This window comes from Crocodylus siamensis, chromosome 6, assembly GCF_052110815.1.
Source record: "Crocodylus siamensis isolate JL-2025a chromosome 6, ASM5211081v1, whole genome shotgun sequence".
Lineage (NCBI taxonomy): Eukaryota > Metazoa > Chordata > Crocodylia > Crocodylidae > Crocodylus > Crocodylus siamensis.
In genome coordinates this window covers 44,910,939-44,930,831 of record NC_143400.1, presented here as the reverse complement: position 1 = coordinate 44,930,831, position 19,893 = coordinate 44,910,939, and the positions used below count along the sequence as shown (strand labels likewise).

At 44.6% G+C, this 19,893-nt stretch overlaps 2 protein-coding genes and 1 pseudogene across 2 annotated transcripts; all 3 read right to left on the bottom strand.

Moving 5' to 3' along the window:
• Positions 1-260: 260 nt before the first annotated feature.
• Positions 261-1,805, bottom strand: LOC149862515 (olfactory receptor 6M1-like; annotated as a pseudogene).
• Positions 1,806-5,644: 3,839 nt separating this feature from the next.
• On the bottom strand, positions 5,645-6,580 carry LOC149862514 (olfactory receptor 6M1-like). The gene has a single exon (XM_090053962.1). The coding sequence runs from the start codon at positions 6,578-6,580 to the stop codon at positions 5,645-5,647; it is 936 nt and encodes a 311-aa protein (XP_089910088.1).
• A 4,721-nt stretch (positions 6,581-11,301) lies between these two features.
• On the bottom strand, positions 11,302-12,243 carry LOC149862513 (olfactory receptor 6M1-like). Its single transcript, XM_090053960.1, has one exon. It carries the CDS (start codon positions 12,241-12,243, stop codon positions 11,302-11,304), a length of 942 nt encoding a protein of 313 aa, XP_089910086.1.
• Positions 12,244-19,893: the final 7,650 nt, after the last annotated feature.

Here is a 19,893-nt window from a genome sequence, read left to right as displayed (position 1 = left end):
TCTTATTCCAAATGTCAAAATTATGACTTTTTCTTTTAAATGGGAATTATTTGATATAACCAGCCCTAGGATTTATGTGTTTTGTTTTAATTTGTGAATGGTTGTTTTCCATCCTTCCCAAAATTAAAAAAAATGAGTATGGCTACTCTTGCAGAAACCAAAAACAGGACCTAGGTACAGTTATCTCTTACCATTGTGATACCGTAACAGTCCGGATAAAACAATAGTCTGTAACAAGCATTGCTAAGTCCAAGGTACTATTAATTTCTTAAGAGTATGAGTACCTTCTTTTTGATACAGTCCCTCAAGGCTTCCTTGACCTTTTCATTTCTCAGGGTGAAAATGAAAGGCTTCAGGAGTGGTGTGACCACTGTTGTTAGTACAGCCACTGTTTTCGGACATCCAGGGAGTGCCCTTGACTAGGCGTGGAGTACAGGAAGATGGCACTGCCATAAAAAAATGAGGTCACAGTAATATGAGAGGCACATGTAGAAAATGACTCCTCTCTCCCTGTGGCTGAAGGGATGCACAGGATCATGGTGATAATGGAGATGTAGGACACCAAAGTGATCTGAGGACAGTGAGCTGAGCAATACTACTGTGGAAAGGATATATGTGAGAGCTAAGGGAAAATGTAAGTCAATGCTGGACAGCAGAACCCACCTACCCAACATCCCATGATGAGGAGGATGCAGACATGTCCATTCATGATGATGGAATAATGGAAAGAATGACAGATTGCAACATAACGGTCAAAAAACATGACGGCAATGAGGACAAATTCAGTGGTGCTAAGGAAGAAGTAGAAGTAGCACTGAGCAAGGCAGCCCCAGTAGGAGATGACTTTGTCTTGAGACAGCAGGTTCTGCAGCATCTTTGGTGTGAGAGGGAAAATGAAGAGGACCTTGAAGATGGAGAGGTTGCAGAGGAAGAAGTACACACCAGGACAGTGATGAGTATGTTTCCAGTCAGAGTCAATAGGAAGACAGGCAGCAGCACCATAAAAGTTGGGATCTCCAGGGACTGAGACAGGGAGAAACCCAGCAGGACAAATTCTACCATACAGCTATTGTTGCTTCTCAGGCTGGCATCATCCTTACCCTAAGCAATGTATTATCATATCATTGTTCTACACAAACCCCTCTTTTTGCCTTTTTTGTGATTGTTTGTCTGCCTGTCTGTCTATCTAATTTTCTTTTAAAAATCTCACCCATAATGTAAATCAGCAATAAAATCTAACGTATGAACAGGGCATTCTGCAGTTTTCTTGGTTAAGGATTTTTGCACTTCCCTGTACACAGAAGCTTGCACCTAACACCATTCAGACTGGATCCTGGGGTAAATGCTCCCCCAGGTCTGATTTTTGATGTAGGTGTCTATTCTGCATCAAACAGTAGATACTAGGAGTGAAAAATTACTTTTATTTTATCCTCTGGAATTAGTTTATATTGAGTCTGTGTGACATACTGAGTATTTGCATCTAACAACTCCCCAAAGACTCAGTGATGAATTGATCACAGAGAGACTCCCTGAGGACAATAATTCAACAAAAAGTAGGAGAGGAGAAGATGACAAAGTTCTATTATTACTACCATTCCAGTATTGCTTACTATTATTATTTTTTATTATTATTAGTGTTACGGTATTGTATCAAATAATAATTAGTCACAATGACTTCCCTCTTTACCTTCTGGATACCAACTTTCCATCCATCCATGTATTTTCTCTGTCTTGGTTTTCTTTTTTCTGGGGTTTTCTGGGCTGATTGTCTGTAATAGAATGAGTTTTTTGGAACTCTGGGTCATTTTTGTTAGACTGAAATTAATTGCCAGAATTCATTCATGTGCCTGGTTCTCATAGGTCTAACTCACACAGAATACCAAGACTAAGACTCCAAAATGCTGGGGCTATCATGAATTGAGTGAGACCAGTTGACCTATAAAAAAAAAAAAAAAAAAAGACCCCCAAGCCACTCACTGAGAGCTAGAATCACTGAAGGTTTCCTTCAAGGGCTGCCACAGAAGAAAGGAGCTCAATGTGGGAAACTAGCTTGGAAAAGGGGATACATCTTGGACTGTAGAACAAACAAAGACGGCATGGACCCCAAAGGGACACAGCTGCTTGGATCTCACATGGATTCAGGAACTCATCTTGCTGTATTAGAGTCAAGCAATAAAGAATGGGTTGCTTGAGAAATGCCAGCTGCCTCACTGCTTTTCACTTCTGGTTGTACTTCTTTCCTTACAGGCATGAAGGGAAAGACACCACAGGCATGTGGTTACCAAAAGTTCTGGTGTCAAAATTGTGGGCTTGTCCTCATCAAAAGCTAAGCCTGGTCTGACTTTGAGAAGTATGACCAAAAGACTGTGGGTCAATCAAGAATCACCCTGTGCAATATTTCACAGTGAGGGATGGTGGAGCCAGGGGCAGGGGGGAGCAGGAATCTACAAGTGGGAGAGCATGGGTTCTTTGTCAGGGCAGAGTAGCAATAACAAAACTTAATGGCTGTAAAGTTAATCAAATAGGCACCCTTGGACCTTAGTAGTTGTTATGTCTCCTGTCCTAGATTCTTAACTAGGCCTTGATGTTCTTGAAAGTAGTACTATTGGGATCAAGGCTTTATGGGAAAGCCCACAATCCATCCTCTTTGTAATTCCCTTCATAGAGGAAGACTGCAAAAGTTGAATCATACTTGACCAGTGTGCCAAGGCAGAACTTATAGGTACCTCCACTTTGGCTTTGCCTTGACTGAAATATTGCTACACCTAAAACATGAGTGCCTCTCCCCCATGGTACAGTGATCCAAAAAGGGAGGACTAAGTGTATGGACTTCCTGTAAAGGAGAGAGTTAAGAACCTCTGAGAGTGAATCTTAGCCCCTGGACACTGATTGGGTTCATAGATTCATTGACTGTAAAGGGCTGAAAGGGACCTTGGAAGATCATCAGGTTCAGCCCCCTAAACCAGGCAGGAAAGACAGTTGGGGTCAGGTGGCCCCAGCAAGGTGACTGTCCAGCCTCCTCTTATATTTCCAGGGTAGGACATTGCACCACCTTTGGAGGGAGCTCATTCCACAGTCTGGACACTCTAAGGTACTTAGATTGTTAGATTGTGCCTATAGGAAATACTGAACACAGTGGGGGATTTGAACCCCAAACAATGCTCTGGAGGTACCTAAAGGATTGTGAATCTTTGAGGATTTTAAGTGGTGTTTAGAAGGTTTATTATCTCCTTGCTGGAAATGGGCTCTAGCTCAGACTGGATACTCAGACTGAGACTAAATGTATAACTGAATGAATTTGGGTACTTAGTGATTTTGGGGCTAATGAAGTGAAGTTGATCTGGATTATTTTCTGTGATTTACATGCCTAAGTTCACCTAAGTTTAGATGACTGGTTTGGAACTGGTTTGGAAAAGTAATTTAGACATCTCACCCCAACTGATTCCAATCACTGGAAAGTCATTCACTTGTTTCCATCACACAAACATAATGTTGCTACTTATAGTACTGCATCTTACAAGTAATCTGGTGGAAGTCATGACAACACTTCCCCCATGGGGGGGTCCACGGAAGGAAATCAAGTTTTTTGCTTGAGGTCATGCAGGATGCTAGTGGCTTTCAAGGATCTTTTGCCATTAAGCCATTTTTTTCTCTCCTCTAGGGAGGAGGTGCTTAGATTTTATTGGGAAATTATACAATCCCCTGCAAGAAAGCAGGTACGCTACTCCTAAATCATCCCTGAACAATGCTTATCATACCTCTTCTTGATAACCTCCAGTGAACAAAATTCCACCATTCCCTGGGCCATGTAATCCATAGCTATGCTTTTCTAACAGTAAGGAAGATTTTTTTCAAATGTCTATTCTAAATTTACTTGGCTGAAGCCATTGCTTCATGACCTTTTATGGTACTCTTTTGTTCTGCTGCGCAAACATGAATAGATAGTTTCTTACTGATTTCTTTTTTTGATTTCCTGTTTACTGGACATGCACCTAAATCCTTTGCAAGTATCAGGTGCAAACTGTTAGCACCTTCTGCTCCCATAACACCTATCTCACATCAGATTGAACTAAACACAGGAACAAGTTGTTTATGACTTCAAAAATTCTCTCCTCCACCCCTGCTAGTTCATTTTTTAAATAGGATTGCTTTTAGGTAAATGTTTTTGTTCAGAATTTCAGGTGATGGTGTTCAGAAGGGGGGAAAAAAATCCCTGTTCCTGGATCCCAGTGGGTGCATCTACATGTGATGTTTTACTGCAGAGTTGACTAATTAATTGCACAGTAAAGTGTCACCATCTATACAGAAACCCCTATTAGGCCAGAGTAAACTAATTAATTCCACCATAGGATAGTACTGCCCAACACAAGTGCTATCCTATGGCAAAGTTATTTACTGTACTGCAATGCACAAGTAGGCGGTTACTGGGGCTGGCTGGAGCACAAGGGTGCTATAGTGTGGGGGCTGCCTGCCAGCTAGTCCCACACTGAAGTAACCTTATGCCTTAGTCAGCCCCTCCATGGCATGGTCCCAGGTACATGTTCATATGCTGTACCTGGGAGCAATAAACTCTGGTGAGAACTGTACCAGAGTTTATTCCATCACATTAATATAATGTGTAGATATGCCCAGTAAGGCCCAAAGCTGATAACACAAGTCATTCAGAGCTGGTAGAAAGTTTTCTGGTCAAAATCCTTGGAGAAAGCCCTCTAATACATGGGAGGGGGAGGTAAAATCTACTTCATTTCAATGAAATTTTACACATTTACATTTTAAAACATTTAAACATTGAACACATTTAGATTTTTAAAACAAGTCATTTTTCATTTGTCAAATCCTTTCAGAAGCAAACATTTTGAAATATGTTACTCATTTAAAAAACAGAAGTTATATTAGAGTGTCACATCATGTGTTACGTCATGACATATTTATATTATGCAATACTACTAAGGATATTTTAGTTTACAACATAATATAGTGAGTTACATCCCATTTCCATTACTACTTCTTAAAATTTTTATCATGTAATCTTATGGTTGAAGAATTCTCTTTCAATATTTATTGTATTATGTTTTAATAATCCATAGGAAATAGTACATAGTACACAAGGGGTTACCTAGATCAGCAGTCTTGATTGTGTCCTAATAAAATAAACTAATATGTTGGCACAAGACACTGGAAAAAAAAGCATGCACTGTACACATTAAAAGAGTAGAATTTTAACTACTCAAGGTAAAAATCTAAGATATTAATAAAAAAACCCTACTTCTCTATGTAAAACTTAAATATATTTTTTAAAAAACACATTACCCAGTATAAACAGAATATTAGGAAACATCTTTAAGGGGAAAAAAATCTAGAAATGGAATAGAAAGAAAAATCTCAACATGATGACTTGTGAACTGGGAGGTCTGCTTTAAATGCAGTGATCTCTGGATTGAGTCTTCAACTGCAAAAATTAGCCTCACACAAGGAAGGACATGAATCCCAACATTGGAGGTATATAATTTTACAGAACGCAAACAGGGGATAGCGATGCACTTACCACATACACTGTATGCTCATGATATGCTCATACTCATGATACAATGATGCCAAAGAACCCGTTAGACCTTACCAAGGGCAGTGTTTAGAGCTCAGAGTATTAGGGTTTGAATATCCCCTTCCTTAGGGATGAACACAGGGCTTCCTTTACCTTTTGATTCTTCAGGGTATAAATGAAAGGGTTTAGCAATGGTGTAAGGACGGATGTTAGCATGGCCACTGCCTTCTGGACCGTAGGGGAGCGCTCTTGGCTGGGCAAGGAGTACATGAAGATGGTGCTGCCATAGAATATGGAAGCCACGGTGATGTGAGAGGCGCAGGTGGAGAAAGCCTTCTGCCTTCCGGTGGCTGAGGGGATACGAAGGATGGTGATGATAATGTATGTGTAAGAAACCAGAGTGACAGTCAGAGAGCTCAACAGCACCATGGAGCAGAAGGCAGACTCCACAACCAAGAGCTGGTGCGTGTCCGTGCAGGATAGCTTAACTAGTGGAGCATAGTCACAGAAGAAATGGTTTATTTTGTTAGGTCCACAGAAAGGCAACCTGATCATCAGGATGAAAGGGAAAAGGGGGAAGAGAGACCCACTCACCCAGCTGCTCAGGACGAGAAGGGCACAGAGCCATCCACTCATTATCATAGAATAGTGGAGTGGGTAGCAGATGGCAGTGTAGCGGTCAAAGGACATGGCAGCAATGAGAAATAGCTCAGTGGTGCCAAGGAAGAAATAGAAGTAGGTCTGAGCAACACAGCCCCAGAAAGAGATCACTATGCCATGGGACAGCAAGTTCTGCAACATCTCTGGTGTGACACAGAGGATGAAGAGGATCTCCAGGATGGAGAGATTGCAGAGGAAGAAGTACATAGGGGTGTGGAACTGACGGTCGGCACATACCAGTGTGATGATGAGGAGGTTCCCTGTGACAGTCAAAAGGAAGATAACCAGCAGCAGTACAAATAAAAGGATCTCCTGGAACCAGGGCAAGACAAAGCCCACAAGGATAAATTCTTTCACTATATTGCTGTGGTTGTTCATTCTCATCTGGCTTTCCTATTTGCAGAAAGTAGGTTGATGTAGATGTAAAGGTAATCTGAATTCGGCTGGCTGTTCCTGTGTTCTGGAGGGTGCAACAATAGCAGTCAGCACAGTATATATATAAATTTAAATATTAAGATTGTAATAATGGAGAGAACTGTTGGTGTCCTTGTACTTTACTCATCCATACTAGAGACGTTCAGGTGAAGGTAGCTAGCAAGATCATTTGGAGGAAGGAAGAAATAAAAAGACCCATTCAGCATCAAATTGGCTGTTCACACATAGCATAGATCATGTTTTTCTATTCTATTCTTCATGCGTGTTGTATCTACATAAATTCAGTGCCTAATTCTTACCACACCCAGGGGACTCACAAATGAAAGTGTCAGAGATGTTCCCAAAGGACCACGGTCTAAAAGGAATTCAAGAACTGGAAAAAGTTGGAGGATCATAAACTGATGAAAGACTGACAGAAGACGGAAGGAAAGGCAGATAGAAAAATAATAATAATACAATTAATCAGTTCTTCAGTGGTTTGAGAGCTACCTCGTCAAACAGGGTAGCGATGGGGGAAATCTGACATCAGCGAGTAGGGCATCAAGGAAACTGATAAAGATGTTTGAGAGTCCAAACTGGGGATAACATTTTGGCTATAGGCAGGGACTGAGGGACATTGGAAGAGATTTGTGGGTGCTTGTGGGATAGCTTAGACAGGAGTGATCTGAATAGGTAGAGCTCGGTATGTAAAATTTGGAAAGATCTATATTTCCTCTGATCAATACAGAAACATTAAGCACACCCCCTGTGGATGTGTAACACCCTTAGATATATGAAAATAGAGGTGTTCATAACCCATGACTACCCAACATAGCCTCAGGAACAGAAAAGGGCACTCTGAGTGGGCCTACCAGTCTTCTAGCCCCCGCCCCCACTGTTCAGTGGCCATGCCATTCACTTAGCTGGAGGTCTTGTGCTATGAAGCAAAAGAGGCACTGGTTTAAACCCTCTGTAGGTGAGGGACACTCAGAGCCCAACTCTGTAAACATCACACTACAGGCCAGACTTCCTTCTGAAACTGAGCCACTAATATAATCTCTGGAAAAACAGATGGGAGGAAATAAATGGGGAAAGTTTATGTTTTAAGGGGAGCAAGAATCCAAGGTCCCCTTCCTTACAGGTCGGGTGCTACCTCGAAGACCCACGCACCCTCTGACTTTCTCCCTTCCTCTTGTCCCCACATATCTCCCATCTCACGGTTGCCAAGTGAACCTGCTTTCAACATGAATGCCAGGGAAGGCACTAGATAATAGCTGACCTCTCATATGGTGGCTGGAGTGATGCACTAGGAAGACAGAAAGCCCCATAATCCCTGTGGGTGAGGGGCCATAAACCTCTAGCTGTCCAGGTGAGTGCCCTAATCATTCAGCTATTTGAGGAAATAGATGTCTCTCATTTTTGTTGCTGCACAGCCACTATGGGAAAGATCTAAAGAATCAAGAATACAAATTATCTTACATATCCAAATGGCACTTACCCGCCCACCTAAGTGCCATTTTCTGGTGTTCACACTCACTTTTGGATTTTATTTCATCATCTGGTGAAATAGAACCACCCTGCCAGAAGCAAGAGGGAGAAGTAGGAAGACACTTCCCTGTTAAATGCTGTGCTGAATCCATTAGTTGTGAGACACAGATTCTAGGCTCCCCCTACCCAGAGAGTTATTCCTGCTTCCCAGGACAGTGCTTTAACCATCAGGCCACAAGGCAGGCACCATACACAGTCTTCTGGAGGGTGGCCCTGTTTTGAGCAGGGGGTTGGACTTCCAGCCCTCATTTTTTTTGATTCTGTCATTCTAAAAACAAGTTTTATGGACAAAATATTACAATGGCTAACAAAAGGAGAAATAATGCACTCACATTTGTCTCTTTGCAGATATGTTAACTAGGCTGTTGTTTAAGCATTACATAGATTGCAGCCTGGTGGCTCTGAAATTTATATTCTTGGTGTTTCACCTGGCAAGAAAATGCATGGAAGGCCTAAGATGAGATGGAGATTTTGCCTTCAGATTATGTATGTTTCTCAATAAACTTCATGGAAAATGTGGATACCTAAACATCTTTGATTCCTTTAAAGTCCAGTCCTGAAAGCACATTTTCTGTGGCTGACTTCCAAAAAGCTTCTGCAAACAACAGTATATCTCTTTTATTATTTATTTTTACTGTGTAGAATAAAGGAAGGAAAGAAGATAGAACAAGAAAGACATATTTTCCTCTCACTAACTCTACCAAAACCTAATGACCACCTAATTACTGTATCTTTTTTGAAGATCTGTTTCTCAGGGACTTTCCTTTCTTCCTTTTGTCGGGCCATCCATGACATGTTTGATTTATTTTGGAGAAACTTGTTCAACTTTGCCATGGATTGTCACTTTCTGATTCAAAACCTATTGCTGAAATTCAGCAGTCTATCGACGATGGAAAACTATATTGTTGCATTTTTCCAAGTTCATTCAGAAATAAAATGACTCAAAGCACCACTGTGAGCAAGAGTGCCATCATTCTCGCCAGCACTAAATATATTTTGAACATAAAGTAAAATTATGAATTAGCTGCTATCAGCAGATTCAACAAGCAAAAATAAAGCATAGATTCTCATGTGCACATTCAGCAAATACATTCAAATATCTCACAGCTATATACATTAAAATATGTTGAAATATATAAAAATAGCCTTTGTTTCATTTTTATATACTTCTGCATGAGTTAAATCTTAAAAGTGTCAACCTGTCCCGCCTTCTTCCTGATTTAAGTTCAACATGACAGGATGTTACAGACAGCCCTTTCATTTTCATATACTTGCCTAAATGATGCATAATAAGTGCTGACTGGGAGGGCACAACTCCACACCACCAGCAGTGTCTACTGCTGCCAGACACTGTCTCCAGCCAGGCTACAGCCCCAGGCCCTGCATCCCATCATTGGCGCTTTAATCTGGGGGTGGCATGTGCCCTCCCCTACCCCACCAACATGTCGCCAATGTATACTTCTGAATGTTTCACAATGTATCATACTGTAGTAGTAAAACAGCATAATATGATTTGGCTGATCTCCTGTGATATATTAACTGACATATAGTATGGTGTAACACAACAGCTGAAATACTCCACTATTTTTTAATTCATATTACTTAATACTAATTGAAATATTTTATCTTGTACATGCCTTCTTTTGTAGTCTAGTAACACTAATATTTCTAATACAGGAAAAGAAAGAAAACAAGCAGTGACTGCACTTACTAGAATGACAGCTATTTTAAAGATATTATTTTTATATAACACCCTATCCAAAGAGGGCTCAGGGCAGCAGTGTAACCCAGAAGGTGTGAAAGAAAAACAGACTTCTGAGATGGCATGGCAAACACTTTAACCCCCCCTCTTCCCTGTCTCTCACTTAGGAGACTATCTTCCCATATCCAAACTGTATCCCAGTCTTCCTTCGTACTTACTCTTAACAAGTACCTTCTCTTAACGCACTAAATTATTTTTTATGCAATTTTTTATTACTTTTTATGTAATGTGGACCTCATTGCCACAGAAGGTGGTGGAGACATAGCATAGCCAGGTTCCAAAAAGGACTGGATAAATACATAGAAGATAGATCTATTAATGGCTATTGAATAGAGTTGTTGTAGAAGTTTTCTCTGGCATCTCTAAACCAGTAAATGGTGAATGCCATTTGGGATTTGGATTTTGCCATTATAGGAATGATCATAGGGGATAGATCATTATAGAAATATCTGGTTCAGTGCTTTCCCTCTAACGTATTCACTCCTGCCACTGTTGAAGACAGGATATTTGGTTAGATGGATCATTGATCTGACCCACTATGGCACATCTTATATTCTTATGTTCCATAACTTCCATTTATACCTGTGTCCTGTGCAACCAGAAACATATTTCCCATATTCAACCCTCTCGTTGCTGACCCACTGCTGCTTCTCTTCCTCTCACACAGGGGAAAAATCTAAAATTCTACCTCAGTTTGCCTCCTGACTGAAATAAAACAATTGGTTAAAAATAAGCACTGACTCTGCTAATTAAAAGGGCATCTCTTATGAATATGCAGCCAAAAAAAAAAAAATCAATCCAGAGTAAAACAACAGCAGAAAAGTATATCCTATTCTAAACAAAAATCTTTTTTTCTTTTTTTTTACAATGTTACTGAAATTTTCCAGATAGTTATTTGGTGGGATATTCTGAAAGAAAATATGGATATATATCAAATTAACAAGAGTTTTCTAATAAACTACATATTCTGAAATGCTTATGGGAATGCATTCAGGTTGCAGACTAAGAGTGAGAACTATATTGACTCCTCTGTGAAATCCTATGAAATATTAACTTTCATTTCTACCCAGGAGAACTTTTACAATCTTTTCTCCAATACCTGATGATGGGTGTTTGTACCCAAAAGCTTGCAATTACAGACATTTTTTTTGCAAAAATCTTGATGGTCTAATAAAAGATATCATCTCTACTACAAGTCCTAATAACCATACATCTACAAACTTGCACCAGGAGATGCAATAGGAAAAGCACAGCACATGGAAGTTCAGAAAGGTGACTGAAGCAGTATTGCCATGAAACCCACTGTGCTCTGAAGAACATGAAATTCAGTTGCTCTTCAGTCATTTTGCAGTAGCTATATCCAGTGCTCAGATTCTTAAAACGGAAATATTTTCTTCCTCACACAGTCTTTCAAGGCGTTTTTGACCTTTTCATTCCTCAGGCTGTAGATGAAAGGGTTCAGGGGTGGTGTGACCACAATTGTTAGCATTGCCACTGCCTTCTGGACATCAGGGGAACGTCCCTGACTGGGTAGGCAGTACATGAAGATGGCACTGCCATAGAAAATGGAGGCCACGGTAAAGTGAGAGGCACAGGTGGAGAAAGCCTTTTGTCTGCCTGTGGCTGAGGGGATGCGCAGGATGGCAGTGATTATGTATGTGTAAGATCCAAGTGTGAAAGCCAAGGAGCTGAACTGCACTAGTATGCCAAGGATAGTCTCCAGGACCAAAAGGAAGCGTGTGTCAGTGCAGGACAGCTGAATAAGTGGTGCATAATCACAGAAGAAGTGATCTATCAGGTTTGGTCCACAGAAAGGCATCCCAATCAGAAGAAGGGATGGGGATAGGGAGAGGAGGACCCCAGCCAACCAGCATCCCATGGTGAGAAGAGCACAAACATGGTCATTCATAATGATGTGATAGCGGAGTGGCTGGCAGACTGCAACATAACGGTCAAAGGACATAACAGCAATGAGGAAGAATTCAGCGATGCCAAACAAGAAATAGAAGTAGCACTGAGCAATACAGCCACAGAAGGAAATGGTTTTGTCCTGGGAGAGCAGGTTCTTCATCATCTTTGGAGTAACAGACACAACGAATAAAATCTCCAGGATGGACAGGTTGCTTAAGAAGAAGTACATGGGGGTATGGAGCTGATGCTCAGTGAACACCAGGGCAATGAGGAGAAGGTTCACAGTCAAGGTCAAAGTGAAGATGGTCAGAAGCAGTAGAAAAAACAGGACATCCCATGGCCAGGGTAGAGGAAAGCCAGTAAGGACAAATTCTGTCACCACACTACTGAGGTTGTTTGTCCTCATGACAGCAGTATGTGCCATGAGCAAGGGGGGGACAAATATAAGCATTATGCATCTTAAAAGCATCTGCCCTGAATTATGAGCTCTCTTTCAAGCTGTCATTGCTTGTTTGCCTTTCTCCAGAGACAACCATCTCTCTCTCTCTTACTTTCTCTCTCCTGTTCTCTCACACAGGTGCATATACACACTCAAAACCATATATTAGTCTATGTACATTTTAATGTGTGATTTAGAGTCTCTATCTGGTTCTTCACACCTAAAACAGCTCTAGAATTCACTGATATAAATGGAGAGGAAAATAGCGATAGAAACACAGGAAGGAATACAGAAGATCAGACATCACAGGAGAAAATAAAGAGCTCAGTGTAAGTAGTACAATAGCCAAACAAGAACCCTTATTTACCTTTCACCCTGGGGGTAAAACATATTAAAATAGAAAGACAAAGGCAGACATTTCATGATGTTACTACGCTTTGGTCCTGTGGTTTGTGGAACAGAACAAAGACTTGATAAGAGGATTATCATCTCTGGGTTGAAAAGGACACAGCCGCATCAGTGCCTTGAATTAGAAACTCTGCCTATGGTATATGAATGATCTTGGCAAAATTCCTTAGGACCTCTCTGCAATGCCAAGTGACCTTGGAGATAGGCAATCCTGCAAGCTGAAAAGCAGGTCTGCTCCTGTCTGGAAAGTCTGTGTTCCTACAGACACATTATAGCCCTGCACAAAGTTAGAAATATTGCTACTCCAATATTGGAAATTGCCAGTTCCAGCCTAGTAAGCTGAATGGCATCTGTATAGATGTGAAAAATATACTTTAAAGAAGAAAGTACAGACTGAAAGGCATTCTTACAGGTAGAGTGATGGATAGAGATAAGGCTAGCCAAAGAGAAAAGCAGGGAGAGAGAGAGGGAGAGATGGGGAATGACACTTCTGAAAATTGGATTATCCTTTCTGATAGTTGTGTGTTTGGGTTATAGCTCTGACTTCATTTGAAAGAGAAAAGAGGTATATTTAACTTGAGAGATCCATTCAAAGTATGCTACTGGAGATACCCAGGAGGGGGAACTTGCAGTGTAATCTATAGGGATTCTAGAGGAACAGCACTGAGAGAGAAAAAATGTCTAGGACCTAGGGGGTTTCATGGTTACATGTGTGTCAGTCCTGGGGAAGCTGATAATTCCAGGGGATGGAGATGGGGATGTTTACAACTGCCAAAATTACTGGGATTTTCCAGTGGGAACTTAAAACATTTCAAAGTATCAACTTGGTTTTTGTGGAAAAAATGCAATTGCATTCTAAGATGTCAAAGCCAAATGAATGAAGTCCTTGAAAAGGGAGTGGTCCAGGACCCTCCCAGGAACTTTTTGCTTCCTTTCTCATTCCTTTCAGTATGCACCTTCTTGTGCTGGAAGTTCTGCTTCTGGCATTTCTGGAATGCCAGTTCTCCTTGCAACAACTTTCTAGCCATGCAAATGGCCCTGTTGGCACTCACCCATAAGTTTTGATTCCCAGGTGGGTGTTTAAACATGTGCATCTAAATTAAGAAAGGTTGGTAGGCTGTGATCTGGCTGGCAAGTGATCTGGGGAAACACAGGCCCATTCTGGATGTGTACTTGCATCTATATCTCAAAAATGCAAGACCACAAAAACCTACAAATAACAGGCTTTGGACACTGAAGCTGGAAGTGAACAACATACTCACATTTTAGCTCTTAGTGATGAGTTGTTAGGGGTTGTTTCCCAGGGAACATGACACCCTAGTTCTAAGCCCTTCCTTCCTGGAGAGGTTGAAGCTTGGTGAGAAGTGGAGGAAGGTAGGGTAGGAATCTAAACTCAGGCTTCTTATTGCTGGGAATTATGGAAAGGCCATACTTCTGCTCTCCTGTCCCTTGATTCTTCCTAGATGTATTCTCAAATAAGTGTGCTCTTGCTGATCCAGTGTATACCCAATGAGCATACACAGTCCATGTCTGCACAACAGCCTGCACAGCCACAATGAGGAAAACAACATAGGCCATGCAAATAAGCTATTAGAGTGATCTATTACCCCTTTAACATGTTAGAGTCAACATGTTAGGATCACAGGCCAATTATTAAACATTGTAACTAGCTGTATCCTATTTCACCAGTTGGTTCAAATTTGGGAATTGAAGAAGCCAGTCTCAGGATCATGGGTTTTTGAACATGGGACTTTTGGACAAGGAAATCTCTTGGGTTCCTGAGCCATGGCCTGGCTGACCCTCCAAAAATGTTTCTCAACATTTTCTCAACATTTTTTTCCTCACTTTTCTTCTTCCTGACAGACCTAATTGGCTTATATCTAAATAGTGTGTTCTTTTTCCCTAGAACAGGAGGGAAGGACTTTATTTAGAGGTTCAGGGTACAAAAAGTTGGCCCCTCTGGGGTCCAGGTCCAATATACAAAGCAAACACAAACAAATTACCATCAAACCAAGAGCACCATGCCATTACATTCATCACACTGTGTTATAGAGGGCTTTGGTCTGCATGATCGTGTGGCCAGTATCCTGACCACATAACAGCATGTTAGGCATGAGGTGTAAGCAAATGATTCCTACCCTGCTGTATCCAACCATACAAGTGACAATACCTTCAACTTCCCACACAAAGAAAAAAGCAAAAATTAGCCTGGGGAGGGACCATGGTGAGGCATGAGCTAGGAGTCGCAGTCCAACACTGAGCCTGCCCAGTCACCCAGACTGGTCATGACATCAGTGCATGTATTGCTGACGGCTGTCCTCCACATGGCACAGCACTCTCTGAAGGGCCTAGCTTGCCTCAAAGGTGGGCACTGCCTGCTGGAGCACAGTATGTTCAAACTCCAGTGAGAAGTGCGCCTACACCAAAAAGCTGCAGGGTATCATCTAAGCCAGTCCTGGCAAGCCAGTTGTGGCAGCTCTTGAGGATGGCCATCTTGGCCTGACCCAGTAGAAAGTTGGCCAGGCAGATGGTGCCCTGCTCAGCTGCTTGGTATAGGTAGGAGCACACGAAGTGGCCTCCAAGAGGCTCCTGCCCAGTACTTGCAGCAGTGGTTTGAGGGTAACAAAGAGCAGCTGCAGGCATGAATAGTCAAGGAAGGTGTGAAAGAGGTTCTCCTCAATGCACCTGGGGCAGAAGGGGCAGGCCATTGAGGCGGCTGGGTCAAAGTGGGATGAAAACATGCCAGTGGCTAGGATGCTGTGCAGCAACCGCCACTGAAGGTCACCAATCTTGTTCGTGGCTTATACAATATGTGCCAAGCTGGGTGGGCCAGTGGGAAATCTGGTGGCCCTGGGTGCCATCACCATGGTGTATTGGGGTGGCCTGCCAGCACCTGGGTATGGTGGATGTGAACCACCCAGGAATATAGGCTTCTATATGACAGAAAAGAAAAGGGGTAAACTGTTTCATTATCAGGAGGCATGGGGAGCATCAGCAGGGTACTAGGCATGCTGGCAAGCTCACCGGCCACAGCCAGGGTGACTAGCAGCATGGGAAAAGCCTTGCTTGGGAGATCTGTGGCATGGGGGACCTGGCATGCCTGGAGATGGTCATCCAGGGTAGCTGCTGGCTCTGGTGGGAGGGTAGCCTGGATGTCACATGGGAGATGGCCCATGTAGTAGATGGAGCACATGCCTAGCTAGGTGATCAGGCCCTCGGGTGAGAGCCAGGCCAACCAAGCGGGTCAAGGAGATGGCTCAGGTGGAGGACATGCACCTGGATGAGAATGGCCATGAGGCTGGCAGAGGTCAGGCTCGGCACAAGGTGCCTCAAAGCTGGGTTGTGCACCAGAGGTTCCCTTAGCAGCTGTGGGAACTCCAGGTTACGGGCCTGGGGCCGGAGGCAGAAGGTGGCCTGCCAGGCTCGTACTATGCCGTGGTAGAAAGCCAGAAGCACCACCCAATTCAAAAGCATGAGGTCCAACAGGAAGAGCTCCTGGTCAAAGCTGAGAGTCCCCACCCTCTGCAGAAACTGGGACGCCAGTTGTTGCCAAGGTAGGCACTCCTTGCCATACAGGAGTCGTTGAAGCGCCTGCAGGTGGAAAGCGGCCACCTTGCTCTCAAGGTCAACAAAACTCTGGCCCCCCTCAGCTACAAGTAGGTAAAGGACAACTCGTGGGAGCCAGTGGTGCCCATCCCAGAAAAAATTGACCAGGAGGCACTGGAGTCTCTCAAGAAGGTCCTGTGGCAGATCGAGTACAGTGCACTGGTGCCACAAGGTTGCCACTGCCACATTGTTTGCGATGAGGATACATCCATGGTAGCAGAGGCTGGGTAGGTGCCAGTGCCACCATTGTAGGTGGGCCTCTACCCCTTCCTTGAGGCCATCCCAGTTGCGCACCAGGAAGGTCGATGGCCCTAGGAACATGCCAAGGACCTTAAGGCTCTCGCGGTGCTAGGTGAGGGCCCCTGGCAAATCTGGGGGGGATAGCACTGATCCAGACACCAAGCAGCAGGGTATCACTCTTGGCCCAGTTGATACAGGCTAAGGAGGCGTGTTCATAGGCTCACTGGCAGTGTGTCAGGGCCTCTACATCTTCCTGGGTGTTATGGAAGATGGTCACATTGTCTAGGCCAAAAAGTTCGCTGGCTGTAATTAGGTCAGGCAGCAGAAGTAAGTTTTCTTGGGTGGTTCTGCCCGGCACGCAGTAGGTCTGCTCAGGCCCAGTGACAGAGGCCATGATGGTGCGGAGGTGGGTCTCCAGCGCTTTGGCCAGAATCTTGTAGTCTGCGCACAGCAGGGAGACCGGCTGCCACTTCTTAATGCAGCCAAGGTCTCCTTTCTTGGGCAGCAGCTTGAGCACTGCATGATGGCAGCTGATCAGCAAGACCTTGGCAGCAAGGCTCTCCTGGAAAATGCGCAGGAGACAAGGGCCAAGAAGAGGTCAGAAAGTCTTGTAAAACTCAGCAGGTAACCCATCAAGGCCTGGGGCTTCGCCAGCGGTGAGACCAGCTATAGCAGCTGCCAACTCCACCAGAGTCAGTTCCTGTTCAAGTTCACTGGCCTCCAAGGCACAAAGGCATGGCAGGCCCTCATGGAGTTCCCATGTGGCCTCAGGACAAGATGGCTCAGCTGCAAACAGGTCATGATAGAAGGTGATGGTGTGCTCACTTACTTTACCTGGATCAGTGATTACCCAGCCCTCCAGGGGTCTTGAGGTGAGCTAAGACTTTGCTTACTGCCTGCTGTCACTTCAGGTTGAAGAAGAAGCACGTTGGGGCATCTGTTTTGGCCAGCTCTTGGCAGTGAATGTGGATCCTCACTCCGTGGGCCGCATTCTCCGCCAAGTCACTCAGGCATTTCCTGTGGAAACAGAGACTCTCGCACAGCACTGCATCACTGCCAGCAGCCAGCAGGGCAGCCTCGAGCTCCACCACATCTTTGTCCAGCTCTCTGATATGGCAGCACAGTTCATTTGTGGCCAGCTTGGCATACTGCTGGCAAAAAGCCCAGACTGCACCTTGCCCACATCCCACCATAGCTACCAGAATAAGTAATTCAGCCTTGTGGCCTCCGAGCCCCACCAAACATTGGTGAAGCAGTACCAGAAGTAAGAGTCTTGAAGCAGCTGGTTGAGGTACTAATAGGGCGCTCATGCACAGGTTCTCCCCAGCAGGCTTAATTCACAGCAAGCCAGGCCATGATCTGACAGGCCTGAGGGAATGATGTGGCCACTGAGTAGGAGTGGCAGATGATGCCTGGTGACATAAAGGTGGTCAAGGTGAGCCATAGAGAGACCACCGGCACACATCCTGGCCCAGGTGTACTGGCACATGTTGAGGTGCAGGGCTCACCAGACATCAATGAGGTCTGCAGTCTCCAAGTTGGACTGCAGCTTGTGGGCTGAGGGCAGGTGAGGCTCAGGCCCCGTACGGTCGAGCAGGATGTCAGAGATACAATTAAAGTCTCCACCTATGAGGAGCAGGTCATCATCCTCATTAGCATCATGCAAAAGGGTGGCCAAGGTCTTGAAAAAAGTGATGCTCTCCTGGCCATCAGTAGGTGCATAAACATTGATGAGTAGCAAATGGTGTTGCTCTAGGGTGACACGGACAGTCAGCAGGCGGCTGTGGGCAATCTCCCACAACACTGCAATATCATGCTGTAGTTGTGATGATAGGAGAGTTGCAACCCCGGCGCTAAGGTTGGTGCCATGACTCAAAAACAAGTGGCCTCACCAGGCAGCGTGCCAAGCCAACTGGTTGAGCCTGTTGGAATGTGTCTCCTGGAGGAAGGCGACAGCCAGCTGCTTCTGGTGCAGGAGCTCCAGGACAGCCTCCCGTTTCACCAGGTTTCAACAGCTCTTGATGTAAAAAGTGTCAATAGTTGTGGCTGCCATGGGTGGGGTATGGGAGAGGAAGAGCAAGGTAAGGTGTAGGTAGAAGAGTAAGCCCCGAGAGCAGAGCAAAAAAGCAGAGACAGGCTGGAAAAGGTCTATCATACCCTACTCTACTCCAGGGACCCCACCAGGCTCCACTCATCTCTCACCCATTGTGTGAGCTTCTCCAGATGGTAAGCCATATGCCGAGTGCCTAGATTTTGTTGCATAAGTTTGGCCGCAGCTGTGGCAGACTTAATAAAAACTTGAGGATCTGTGCACCATTGGGTGATGTGCCACACTATGTTCTTCTGTCCTTTAGTCTGTTTCAAAAAGATCAGGAGCCCTCATAGTTGGGACTGACCCAGGGGGAGTCTGCCAACATGGGCTGCACATTTCCGACAAATGCACGGCAAGGCTGTACCCTAGTTGGGAGCTCACCCACAAATGCAGCATCTACACCCTCAATATCTAAACCCATTAGCCTCCTCTGATCATCCAGGTCAAGGACTGGCTCTTGAAGAGCAATCCCCACCTTCTTCAGGGGACAGAGGTCATCCTGCTCTTGAGGTCACTTGTGACACTCAGAAAGCTGGATCTCCATCTCACTAGCCTCCTCATCTAATTCAGTAGTCTTGGACATGACCAAGAGGTCAGCAGACTCCTCTGCCTCCCCCTGGGTCAGATCTCCAGAAGAGATGCATTATGCATAGGTCTTACTGCCACCTGCCTCCGGAAACTGGGAGACAGGCAAGGGGTTGGTGACCCCCGCCTTTGCCACCCCACCTCCAAGCTGCCCCCATCCCAGGTCAACAAGGTTACTGACCACTGACATGATAGCCGGAGCGGGGCCAGGTTCTCTAGCAGGGCCCCCCCACCCCAGCATCAGCTGAGGAAGGTCTCAGTGGGCATAGGAGTGGTCCCTGTCACTTTCTTCTCCTTGTTCTTCTTCTTTGTGGCAAATGGCCCACCCTTCATAGAGGATGGGCCGGACTGCTTCTGGCCTGCCTCCCCAGGGCAGTCAAGAGGCAAGTGGAGGCATCAGCTTCTTCACTTGGTGGTGTATCTGTACCGGTAGGGGTGGGCACTGTAGGTGGAATGGGTTGGGGGGAGGGTTGGGGCCTAGTCCCAGCCCCTCCACTGGATAGTGCTCTCATGCCAGAGACTCCAGCCCCCTCAGAATGAGCAAGGATGGAAGGAGGTTGGGAAAAGCTCCCAGCCTTACTGGGTGGGGCCTGTGTCCCAGAGGTGGATGCACCATCCATCAGCACCACCACTTGTCCCAGTTCTAGGCACTGCACTTCAAGAGGGATGTGGACAACATGGGGAGG

Excerpts from the sequence above, each read along its gene's own strand:
- LOC149862514 (XM_090053962.1), bottom strand. The coding sequence starts at position 6,580 with ATGAACAACCACAGCAATATAGTGAAAGAATTTATCCTTGTGGGCTTT.
- LOC149862513 (XM_090053960.1), bottom strand. The coding sequence starts at position 12,243 with ATGAGGACAAACAACCTCAGTAGTGTGGTGACAGAATTTGTCCTTACT.